At 41.2% G+C, this 13,185-nt stretch overlaps 1 protein-coding gene across 2 annotated transcripts in view; it reads left to right on the top strand.

The window, feature by feature from the left end:
- vps50 (VPS50 EARP/GARPII complex subunit) overlaps nucleotides 1-13,185 on the top strand; it is a 95,598-nt gene that overhangs the window by 14,916 nt on the left and 67,497 nt on the right. For both annotated transcript variants that reach the window (XM_070921429.1, XM_070921428.1), the window contains exons 5-9: nucleotides 1,980-2,033; nucleotides 8,652-8,722; nucleotides 9,156-9,273; nucleotides 10,177-10,212; nucleotides 10,666-10,748. In XM_070921429.1, coding sequence (XP_070777530.1) covers nucleotides 1,980-2,033; nucleotides 8,652-8,722; nucleotides 9,156-9,273; nucleotides 10,177-10,212; nucleotides 10,666-10,748 — 362 coding nt within the window. The remainder of the gene's footprint in view (nucleotides 1-1,979; nucleotides 2,034-8,651; nucleotides 8,723-9,155; nucleotides 9,274-10,176; nucleotides 10,213-10,665; nucleotides 10,749-13,185) is intronic.

Here is a 13,185-nt window from a genome sequence, read left to right as displayed (position 1 = left end):
AAACATGTTCCATCTCTGTTACCAATGCTTGTATTTTCTTGCTTTTTCTTTCTAATAGATGATGTGTGTGAGCTGCAGAGTGTAGTCTGCATAAGGCATCTGTCTTCTCCCATTTGTCCTCATTTTTTTCTCCCTCTTGGCACATGTTAGTGTCCTTAAAGAAGAAAATTGTGTCCATTGTCTTACTGTGCGTCTGAGTTCATGATTGTTCATTGGCAGTCATGAGTTTTGGACAACATTTACTTCATCTGCTAAATACTAGGACATGCACTGTGTTTGCTTTGCACAATTACTGCACAATTAGCCTTCATTTGTGTGTGAGGGCGAGCTGAGGACTAATGATTTTGGCCTTGTGGCTCAGGTGGGAGGGTTTGGTTACTCATTGCTGGGTTTCTGTTATGTGTTCAGACTCTTTCGCTCCTTTTAAAAGTTCTGTGTTATAGTCAGCGGGTTGCCAATAGGTGGCGTTATGGCCTAATTTTGAGGAAGCTTTGTGAATGGTTGAGGGTCTGTTTTGGGCTTCTTTAACACAATTCCACATTGTTTTTGGTTCTCTGCTATTTCCTTGCCCAATTTCTTCCACTTCTTCCAAGTACTGAATATCTTTTTCTCTGTAATCATCTTATTCATACATTTGAATGTTAAAAGAAACAGACACTCAAACCCTGTGGAATGAACAGTTTCAGTGAGCTGCATTCGCCATCTGTTCAGGTTTCCAGTTGGCCACCACGCATACTTAACACATGTTGAAATGTCATCCCCGCCCCTAGCCTGGTCTACTTTGAATACACTCACGCCTGCCGTAAAATGTCTACTCGGTTTGTGTATGTGTTGGTGTGAGTAGTGAAAGAGAGAGCTGGGAGAAAGATAGTTGGTTGGTTTTATATTTACTGGATGAGTGTTTGTCCTTTGTCATTATAAAGAGCTGCACATGAACATGTATTTGAAACATTTGAGCTTCATTCCCTCTTGACTTTGACATTGAAATTCATTGTTTTTCTTGTAATTGATACAGCCCATGATTTCTAGAAATTAGTCCTTTACATTGGAGTGTACATTTTTATTAAATACCTCTCCCGGTAACACCTGTGTTAATGGTACACTTCACCAATTTTACACATCAAAATAAGAAAATAACTCTGATGATGTCATAATGATGTCATCAGGGTTAATTCAGCTTGGGTTTCGAGACTACAAATTCATAACAGAAAGCCTGCGTCACAAACTGGCTTGGAGTTTAAAAGATGTGGTGTTTACAAGGCAGGGAGAGTCTGACGACACTATTGTGTTGCATTATGGGAAATGTAGGATCCAGTCTGTTTGGACTTTAAATCAGCTTCTGCTGCTTTGATTTTGACCACTCTTTTTTTACCTTAATGAAGAGCAATACTAAATCACATTGTGACTTTAATGTGTATTAGCGTTCAAGAGTATTCTAGCCAAATAACATACATGTCTAGATTAGGACATAAACTGGAAAGTGATTATCAACTCAACTGTCCACGTGCAAATTGTACAAATATATATATATTACCCAGAGTAGAAAAAAAACCCAATCCACATGCTCTTTTAATAACAAGTAAATTGGTGAAAGGCACAAAGGAGAGAACATTAGAAAACACAATAGACAGAGAGAACAGAGACTTCTCTTCTAATGCTATTTAGAAAGACATTGAATGAAATGAAACAGAAAGAGGGAGACACTCTCTTAAAATGCTTTGGCTACGTTGCGATGTAGATACAGACATTAATGATTGTTATTCTTGCTCTGTCTGCAATAGCGAGATTACACTGCCCAAATTGTTTTTGTGGGGTGACATTTGGGAAGAAACGTCAAAATGTCTTTTCACTCTTTTGTTATATTCCACTTCTGATCTTTTATTTTCTCTCTCTCTCTCTCTCTCTCTCTCTCTCTCTCTCTCTCTCTCTCTCTCTCTCTCTCTCTCTCTCTCTCTCTCTCTCTCTCTCTCTCGCTGTAGGTTTCTAAAAAGGTCGCAGATCTCATTCTGGAGAAACAGCCTGCTTATGTCAAGGTAAGCCTCCAGTGTCAACTCACAGCCACTTTAAACAACTGTTTCTGTCTCTTCTCCTGAAATTTCATTTCATCAGTTATGTTTGCTATTTGTTTTTTTTTCTTTAATGGCATCTTTTCTCAATTTACGACTTGTTATGATTGGAAATCAGTTTATTTTGATGCTATCAGGACGTCACTGGATGTGTTCCTGTGTCGGCTGCCGACCGCCAACAAGATAAGGTAGAATTTCTGTAACCATGGCAATAGGAAATCTGAATCCATCCATGGATAAGGAAAAGGAGGCAATAATCTAGTTTTTATTCAGAACATAGTCAGGTTGTGAATTAATATTAAGTCCATAAAATCCCTTCTTTGATCTCCTAGTGATGTTGCAATGAAATGAAATGAACCAGTGTGTGTGACGATGTCTTTATATCAAGTAAGAAGATATTCAGTCTATTTTAGAGACTACAGGAGAGGTGTAGTGATGAGTCATTCATTTGACATTAGTGAACCAATGTGATCTCATTCATCTCATTCTCTTTAGAAATGTACCTTGCAGCAACAGCAGCATTCAGCAAACCTCGAAACAGGTGCTGAGAGAAGTTTGCTGAACCCACTGCCACATAGAAAGAGGAAGAGAAATGACTCTTTTACCTTTTTCAGAGATTTGATAATCTTGTATATCAACGCTTGTTAATAAATAAGTCAAACTCCATACAGACGCTGGTGCAGCAGCTGAAGCCAGCATAAGTATCTTTCCATGTTGGATAACTAGGTAAACACATCTGTGTACATTGTATGTGATTTGAGGCTACATCAAGTGGGCTTCAAGATAAAAGCGTTTTGGCGTCTGTGCATGCCAAAATGTGTATTAGGGAGTTGATCTTGTGATTTACTTGATTTAGAAAAAAAAACTTTAGTACTCCCATCAGATTTATCACGATGGAAGTTTGGTAGAGTATGTCAGATTTGTGTTTAGTCAGTGAAGCTTTGATCCCAGCAAGACGCAGCAGATGACTGACAGCTTGAACAAATTTGGTATGTAGTGAAATTGCAGTGAAATTATCATCATTGTTAAGCCATGTGAAGGTCAGCCTATGAATAGTAAATTGATCATTATTTCTGTGACCCTCCCTGTGACTCTGCAGAGTCAGAATGACAGCAGGGCTTATTAGCAGACATTGCCAGGGATTTCGGGGGCATTTCCGTTCTCAGCCCACATTCACTGGGTCTACAAATGCCCTGTGGAGTTCAGAGGGCACTTCAGTTTCTACATCCACTGCATTAATGTCACAATGTGGTAAGGCAGAGTTTCACCACATCATTTCCTCGCATTCAGAAAGACTTAGAGACCAAAAAAGACCAAGACCACTTGGTGCTTGTCTGTTGATTTGCAGATTTAAGTATATACGGCCTGGCTTATATACTTTATCCTGCCCTTCGACCATGAAAGGCAGTTGAAAAATAGGGACATACAGTACATCTCTGAGGCTCCTCTCACAATTCTGTGTTTGCTGCAGTGTACCTGCTTTTTTTACTTATCTCAGTGGTGTGATATTTTATCAAACATGCACACGGAAATACACACACACACTTCTGCAGAAACACACAGCCATAGGGCACAATTGCACTTCTCCCCAGTGCTCGTGTGCCGTGTATAACACATTGGTGGACACGTACACTCATGCCTCAGCGCTTGAAATGATGACTGGCTAAGCGTCTGATGTGACTCATAGCTGTGTAGTAGTGACTAACCTTTCTTTTGTGGGGTCTGTGTGTCTGACCACTGTTGATGCCCTCTAGTAACACATGGCCTCCTCTTGCACTCGAAAAGGGTCAAAAGTGTGATCAGGCCTCCTCATGTGGAAGGTTACATGCAGGCCAGAGCCATTATCACTGATTTAGATTTGTATATTTTTCAGGTGCCCCCATTTTGCAGCCCTTTTCTTTCATTTTCATACCTCCACATACGAGTTTGGTATTGAAATTGACAGATGCTGTGATCCAGTTAAATTACTGGATCAATAAAACAGGTAGTGGGTCAGTTTAAAATAACTGCCAGTAACTGACAGTTTAGACTAGAGTGGCTAAACTGCATGACCCTTAGACTTGTCAGGAAAGAAAGCCTTCTGGGAGTCCAAGTTGTAATGAATTTGCACCAGGTAGCCCTGACAAGGTCGGTCAACACCATTAGAAAGGAATGGACTTGGACTGGTATTCAATTATTTTTCACTGGGAACACTTATTCATCACAGTTGCTGCTGATACCTTTGTTTGTGTTCCCCAGTTGCGAGAGAGATTGGTAATTTGTCCAACCTTGGTGGTCATACCTGCCAATTACATGGGGGTCTTAAGGCTGTTTCATTGGGGAGTCTAGACATTGACAGGAAACAGGGCTGTTAATATGTGTAGAGATGTGCAGGTATGTCACATACCCTTTAGGAAAAAGAAATATATATGTATGAAATATAAATAGCCATAATCATATACATACATGGCGCACAAAGACATAAACATACTATATGCAAAAAAAAGACAACTCCAACTGTGAATCACTGCACTTGTGTGTCCTAAACGTCATTGTTTTCTATTCACCTTAATACAAAAAAGCCACTAGGACAGGGCCCAAACAGCGGCATCATTACAATGTGTAGGCAGGATGAGTAACAGGGAGCCACTGCATAGTCAATGTGCTGGAGGGTCATAGGGAGGACCTCTTATGAATATATGAATAAAGCCTGGCAAAAAAAAAACCTCCCTTGTGACTAAACATCTCCTCCTCCTTGACCTTCACTTCCCACACCAGCACCCGAGTTTGTGGACATTGTAGGAGTCGGGCTGTATAGTTTAATTGTGCATGAGTATGCTCACCTTTCCTGTATGTGTACAGTACATACAGATCTACTGTATACCGGCATTTGTGTGTTGCTATGTAGTGGTATTCAGCCTCTCTTTACTTAAAGTCTTATTCCACGTATCGTTTTTTAAGTTCATCCCAGTCACACGCCAGCTTTTTAACCTCTTTTATCTACTAAAACCACTGTACAGTTATTGCATTTCCCCTTGCACAAGCTGAGCTGTTTGAGTCCTGTGTCTGTCTGTCTGTCGGCTTACAGACAGGATAGACGGCTCAGAGCAATGGTATAACAACAAATTGGAGCCTCAGGCTACATACTGAGCACTCAGCATGTTGAGCACGTGTGTCTGTGTGTGATTATGTTTGAAGCTGAATGTGTGTATTCAAGCTGTTTTTGTCTTTTCCTGTGTGGATTTGTGCACAAAACTGAATGCATGAGTTTCTACATGACATCATGGACTAAGTGTTTGCACAACTGCTGTGTACAGTGTTACCTGTGTGTTGATGGTGGGCGTCATAACAAGGTCTAGAGAGTGCGAGTCAGACTGTGACTGTGTTCGTCTTGTGAAGCGAAAGATTCGTTTTTGTTGGACACAGAAAAGAAATGGCTCCTTCCTTAACCGGATTTGAACCTGAGCACACTTCTTTTGTAACTATACAGACTATTATTGACTGTTTAACTGAATTTAACCAACCAGTACTATCTATTCATATATATGTCAATCATTGATTCATTTGATCCTCTTCGCTGTGAACTTTTTGATGAGTCTGGCCTCAGTGAATTTCTTTCTATTACTAAGTCTAGACATAGTAGAGGTCTACAGTTGTGGCTGCACTGCTCCAGTATGTGACTCAATCTGCCGGAATCAGTCTCTAAATTATTCCTCAGCTGGACCTGGTGAGTCAGCCCAGTCCCAGCCAGTTCCCGCTGCTTAGAGAGCAAGGGCATTTACTGAGGACACATTTTAATGCACATATGAGTGTACCCAGGCCACCATGGCACTTTCATGTATTAATAAACTGTTCTGACCAGTGCTTATGAACTTATTTCAGAAAGGTTTCTGTTCCAGTTATGTGAATCAGAATCAGAATCAGAATCAGAAACTGTTTATTGCCAAGTAACATACATTACAAGGAATTTGCTGTGGTCTGAAGGTGCTAATGTTTTGATAACAAATAAGTAGAATATAAAAGCTAAAATAAGAATAAGAATAAAAATAAAAATAAGATAAGATAAATAACAACAGTGCAGTGACCAGAATAAAGTAAAGTGTCCAGATAAAGTGTCCAGTAGGGGGTGAGTGCGTTAATGTAACGCAGTGGGGACAGGGGTGATGTACGTTAATATAACGTATAGCTTGTGTTTGTGTTCTGGGGGGGGGTCAGTGAGAGTTTGTCAGGTTGACTGCAGAGGGGAAGAAACTGTTTTTGTGGCGGGAGGTTTTGGTCCTGATGGACCACAGCCTCCTGCCAGAGGGGAGGGGGTCGAACAGATGGTGTCCGGGGTGGGAGGGGTCGGCAGCGATCTTCCCTGCTCTCCTCAGGGTCCTGGAGGAGTACAGGTCCTGAAGAGATGGGAGGTTGCAGCCGATCACCCTCTCTGCAGAGCGGATGATACGCTGCAGTCTGCGTCTGTCCTTGGTGGAGGCAGCAGCGTACCAGACGGTGATGGAGGAGGTGAGGATGGACTCTATGATGGCGGTGTAGAAGTGAACCAGCATTTTTTGTGGCAGGTTAAACTTCCTCAGCTGCCTCAGGAAGTACATCCTCTGTTGGGCTTTCTTGATGAGGGAGCTGATGTTCAGCTCCCACCGGAGGTCCTGGCTGATGATGGAGCCCAGGAAACGGAAAGACTCCACAGTGTCCACTGGAGAGTCACACAGGGTGATGGGGGCGGGTGGGGCTGCGCTCTTCCTGAAGTCTACAACCATCTCCACTGTCTTTGAAGCGTTAAGCTCCAGGTTGTTGCTGTTGCACCAGGTCACCAGATGGTCAATCTCCCACCTGTAGGCAGACTCATCCTCTCCAGAGATGAGTCCGATGAGGGTGGTGTCGTCCGCGAACTTCAGGAGCTTGACGGACTGGTGACTGGAGGTGCAGCTGTTGGTGTACAGGGAGAAGAGTAGAGGAGAAAGAACGCAGCCTTGAGGGGAGCCGGTGCTGATCGTCCGCGAGTCTGAGACGTGTTTCCCCAGCTTCATGTGCTGCTTCCTGTCAGACAGGAAATCTGTGATCCACCAGCAGGTGGGGTCAGGCACGTTCAGCTGGGAGAGCTTGTCCTGAAGAAGAGCCGGGACGATGGTGTTGAAGGCAGAGCTGAAGTCCACAAACAGGATCCTGGCATAGGATCCTGAAGGGTTTAATGACAGTTACTCTTATGTGTGTGAGCAGTTACCATGTCCATGTTTTCCTAGACCATGTTAAAAAAACTGCATTTTGATTGTAATGCTTTACCAACATCACGTCAACGTTGCATACATTACTTAATTTCACTTGCTTCACAAACACTGGACTGCTTGCAAGTGGACATCAAGTTGTAGTAAAAATATTGTTCTGGGAAATGTTATATTCGCTTTCTTGACAAGAGTTAGATAAAAAGATTACCACTCATATCTGTACACTAAATATGAAGCAACTGCCAGCAGATGCTTAGCTTAGCTTAGCATAAAGACTGGAAACAGCTAGCCTGGCTCTGTCCAAAGGTTACAAGTGCTCATATTCCAAGATGCTTCGTGATAGAAAACTAGTAAGTAAATAAAGCTGTAAGCAGTTCAATGCTCTCTCTGCCAGTAAAGTGTTATCTTTAAGAACGTTTTTAAAAATGTTCATGACACCAGTTCTTTCTTGCATGCTGATGTTGTCCAACAGTCCCAATTTCATAGGCCCTGAGCAGAAAAGCACAAGAGTCGAATGGTGCATGCCCCCTCAGAGAAAACCCTGGCTATTGAATCAACCCTTGGATCATGAGGGCAGACTGGTTTGAATGGGATCATTGATCTCGTATCCACAGCTGAAGTGCCACTTCCATGTGGTTGTTGTTTTTATCACAGTTGAAAATGAATTTCCCTGGACTATATTCTGTTGGTAAAAGGTTGTTTTATTCTTGACAGTGTTATGAGGACATTTTTGTGAACATTGGACCTTTTTGTGGAAGGGTGATAGAACATAAAAATCAAAGAACAAGCATCTCCCACCTCAGGCATGACATCTGGCAGATCAAGAACATAAAAATAAAGAGAAGAAGAGAAAAGTTGAAAATATAATGACGATGCAATTTGTCCCTTGGTCCTTCTTTGTCTGAGGGTGTGTTTGCTCATTGAAGTGGCATAATAACTGAACTCTCAGAGCAGAGTGCTCATTGATCCTTTTCGAAATGTCAAAGCTCTGAAGAAAGACACTGATGATACATGGCTTACCATAATAGCATCATCTATAATATCTATCTTCACAAAATGCTCACAGCAGGATGCATCTCTCTGAAGAGTGCTCTGATATGTGTGTGTGAGCATTGCTTTTCTTTCTGTGCACTACAGGAATATTTCACTGACAGCACCGTAAATGAACCAAGCTAACAATATCTTTGTGCCCTACAGATTTTACAAACCCTCTGCATTATAGAATATTTTAGAATTCTTAGCACTAAATAGTTCAGCAGTTTTAGTGCCAAGCAGTAAATGAAATATTAACTTTGAAATTTTCCAGTGTTTATAGATACAGTACGCTGCTTTGTCTTATTTACTGTAATTTTTTTACCACAAACTTGTTCCTCGTTCACAGGAACTGGAGCGAGTGACGGCGTTACAGACCAACCTGCAGCTGGCAGCAGTCATTTGCACTAATGCAAGGAGGTAATAACGTTCTATCACATACTATCTATTCACTGAACGAAATAGCTGCTGAAATAGCCTATTCAAACTGCATCTGCATACTAAGTGCTTTCCTCATAACTGTGATAACGTTCCATCTCTTCATATAGTCTGTTAATATGGTCACAAATGACAAACTATTCTGTCTTGTTTACCCTTGCAGTAAAGTAGCAATCAAAAACATGCCACTATACATGGTAATATCTGTACAATAAGTAATTTCTTTGTTTTTTGGGCTTGTTGTTATGTTGTTGTGGGCGATAAGACAAGAAACGTTGTCTTAGTGTTCCTAAAAGTTTGGGTGGTAATAGTATACTGTATATTATAGTGTAGTTATTTCTTCAAAATGTTAAAATGGTAATATTAACCTGTAGTGATGGTATACTCCCAATGCATTGTGACTTCTTTTGTGAAGGCAACTGAGCGTCGCGAAGGAGGGTTTCACTGAGGCCAGCCTGGGTCTATTAGCCAATCAGAGGAGACGACAACTGCTCACAGGCCTGCTTAAGTCACTGAGGACCATCAAGACGCTGGTAAAGTTTACACGCATAGTTTACATAGAACATATTTTCTTCTAAACAGCGTCTAGCTATTCTGTAAAGGGAGACCAGTGTTTTGCTGCAAAGACCAGAGAAACGCCTCTCAGCTGAAGTGCCCATAAGTGAGATCCATATAGGCTCCAGCAGTTGTGCTTGCGAGCACTCCCAGTCTGGTTCACAAATGCGCCTGACCTCTGACCTACCTCTTAGTAACTGCATGCTTTTCATTAGGTCCATGAGCTTAGCCACTCATGGTACAAATAAATCATCCAAAAGATAGAACAATTGAAAATTATTAAAAATAAACTTAAAATCACGTGATTGCACAACAAAGCTGTTTTATGTAATCAAATGAGACTAGTTGTCAGGCGAAAAGCCAAGTCTGTGTCTTAAAAACAGTGTCAGCAGATCGAATACTAACTGGAAGATTGTTCCAGAGCTGTATATGTATATTTCTGACCCCCAACATAATTCGTGTACACTGTAGTCCTGAGGAAAGTTTTTAATTTGCTCGTCTTTTTTTTTTTTCCTCTTGTATCCCCGTGGTCGTCTGACCTTCCTACTGCAAGACTCTACCCGGAGTTTCCGTCTGAAATGCTGTCATAAACATTCTGTGTGAAATGTCCCTGCTGTGAAATGAATTCATGTAGTCTACAATATTCAACTGTTCCTCCACACATGATTTAAAATTAAGATTAAAGCCAATCAAACGTTCTCTGTTCTCCAATCATTTGCTTTGATCATTAGTTCTAACCGTAATCATTAAACATTTTTACCAACATGGTCACAGCAGGAGAGCATCTAACTAGTGTTGAACTGGTTGTCACGTAATACTGCGGCCTGTTAGTGATTTTATGCTGTATTCATGTCTTCCTCTTGTCATTCTTCGTCTCACAGCAAAGAACAGACGTAAGACTCAGCGAGATGCTCGAGGTATTGTAGTCCTCTCTACACACACACAAACACAAACACCAACACACATGCAGAGATATGTTTGTAATTGACTTGAAAGGTCAAACATCAGTAGGGATTCTGCATTGAAAGCCAAACCCAGATGAACACTAGATGCTCTGACAAATGCCTATCTATTGTGAAGGTCAGCTGTAGCTCATGGAATGGATTTGGCTACCACTGAGTGTAGTCCTTGGTTATCTGCAGAGTATCTGCGGTAAGAACCATTTTTAAGAAGATCAATCAGACAAAACTGATGCACAGAAGACGTGACACATAATACTGTCATTTTCAGAACAATCTAGAATTTACTCTTTATATGGTATTTTGTTACCTCTTTATAAGATCACACAGACTATACTGTACATGTAACCCCAGTCAATATATTGTATTTTCTACATGCTGTTAAATGACCTCACTGCTCTGTTCCTTTAGGAGGAAGACTATCCAGGTGCAATCCAGCTCTGTCTGGAATGTCAGAAGGCTGCCAGCACCTTCAAACACTACAGCTGCATCAGGTACAGCATGAACAGATTGACTGAGTGATATTTAGTTGTATCCAAATGGGAGCAGACATGGGCTTTTTTTTCTACAGGTGGATCGAAACTTTTCCGATCTTTGTAGACTAAAATATGACATAAATATGATCATTCTGAGTAACGATGGTCTTGAATCATCAGACGTCAACTCGGCTTACGTAGAGGAAGCTAGGAAATTGGGCTCCTTTTAGAAATGTGCCCCTACGTTTTTTTGTTTTTTTTTTAAATGCAGATCGAAGGATGCCATGTGTTTCTGTGTTTACCTTTTTTCTCTCTAGGTTGGAACTTAATTTCTATGTTAGGAGAAGTCTTATCAGTGGGCTTTTTATTACCTCTTGTTTTGCACATTATCATTGCCTTGTGGCTGTGCTATTGCATTGGCTATGACGTCAAAGCAGTTTTTAAAAATTTGCCAAAGTTGTCAGAGGGCTTTTAGTTCGGAAAAATATACAAAGACTGAACCAGGACATTTTCAGTGAGTGTACGCTCGCTGCAATCACAGTTGTCTTTTAAGAACTTTGCGGCTGGCATGTTTGGAATACATTTGAATGCAGCTGCCAGCTTTAAGCATATTATTGCATATCTCTTATTGTGCAAGCCTTTAGCTCTAAAATAGTTGTTGGATTCAAAGGTATCCAGTGACAAAGATAAAGAGAGACGGGCAGGCAGCTGGTTAGTCATGCCATACAGATGGTTAGAAAAAAAGAAACAGACAGACAGGCGCACAAACAATTTGTGTTTTGATAGTGCCGACACGACTGTCCTCATAATAAAGATAAGAGTGGGATTTGAAAGTATAGGGCATCTTGTTGGTATATTAATGGATTGTGTGTCTGTATAAGCATATATGCATTGCTGGCTTCCTCCCTTCCTTCCGCAGATACAGGCCTTTAAACAACACTGAGCATATGCATCGTCAACCACCTCCATATTTGTTTTGTTTGAAACCAACTTATTGCAAAAAACCAACCTTGCAGGCATTAGCAACACTTATGCAACATATTAAAACATGTTTATTGTGAAGCACATGCAGGAAATGTTGAGTTCATATCAACAGTAACACTGACAACATACACGTACCACAGTGTATTAACGGAGAGGAGCAGAATAAAAGCTCTGGCTGTGATAATGCTGTTCGAGTGACAGATTGACTGCTTGGAAATGGTGATCAAGATGGAAACATTAAGCACAGGGGAATGCTGTATGGAACATTCCTCACACTTGCAGCTGCTTTAGTTGTGTGGATATTTGTGTTTTCACTTTGTCATTAATTTACCATCGACAGCGTCACATGTCCATGGTAATGCTCCCTGAATGTGCTGGGATGGTGGTGTGCGCAATAGACCACCATGCACCGTTTTCCACCAATGATACCACCCAATCAATGATTGTGAAGCACATTTTTTATAACCATCAGTGTCACTGTATTCACACGGGGCCCAGATGTGTAATCATGTCTGTGGCAGCTGGACAGAAATTCGATTGCCCTCTTCACCTGTGCTTTCCTTTGCAATATGCTAATAACGCTTCCTGAATGTTGTAGTTTTTAACATTGGTGCATTGATCCCACATCTGTCACACTTTTCATTAGCATGCACATTGTACTTAGGCTCTCTGCCCAAAATCGCTAGAACCCTGACTGCAGCATGGCCCTCCCTAAGCAGCGAGTTGCCGGTCTGCTGCACTTTGATTTAACCTTGTAGCTATGCTTTTCCGTGCACTGCTCAATGTCCTACATCAGGCTTTGTTTCATGCCTGCCCTTCCTTTGTCCCTGTCCCTGTCCCCAACCCTTTAAAAGTCAATATTGTTTTCCCAAGAAGGCACTTACACAGCCTCATGCTCCGTCTCAGTCCATTTTCATCAGGCGATCCACATGGGCAGCTGTCGGGCAGCTTAAGACCCCCACATGTCAGCACAGTGTTCATAAACCGTGAACTCAGCTGTGGCCTTAGAAAAACAAAGGTGCAATCTAGCTAAGAGCTTCTCTATAGTATTGTGAGCCATACAGAAATGAGAGTAAATGGGAGAAGAAGTTCATTTTTGTACCGTATGGCAGTAATAAATTAAAATACATACATTTTATTGACCATGTACATTTTCCTCTTCACATGGTTTAAAAACCTGGAAAAACATAAAATCCATAACATGAATGCATGTCGGCATAACTCTTGCAAAACTAGTATTGTAAATGAAAATTCTGTGCCACAAAATCAGGATTTCATACATTGCATACAGAGTAGCACTAATTGCACAAATCTTAACGAATATGCTACTAATTTTATACCAGTTATACAAATTGTCGGTGGGTTATTCTCAGTGATGCTCCTCCAGAACTCCACTTCAGCTAATTGCTGTTTTAGTATTGGGGGAGGTGCTTCGTTCAGGCGTTGTAATCTACTCGAAGGACAGGGCAGT

The sequence above is a fragment of the Enoplosus armatus genome, chromosome 16 (assembly GCF_043641665.1).
Source record: "Enoplosus armatus isolate fEnoArm2 chromosome 16, fEnoArm2.hap1, whole genome shotgun sequence".
NCBI lineage: Eukaryota > Metazoa > Chordata > Actinopteri > Centrarchiformes > Enoplosidae > Enoplosus > Enoplosus armatus.
Note: the sequence above shows the minus strand (reverse complement) of the source record. Positions and strands in the feature narration are given on the sequence as shown.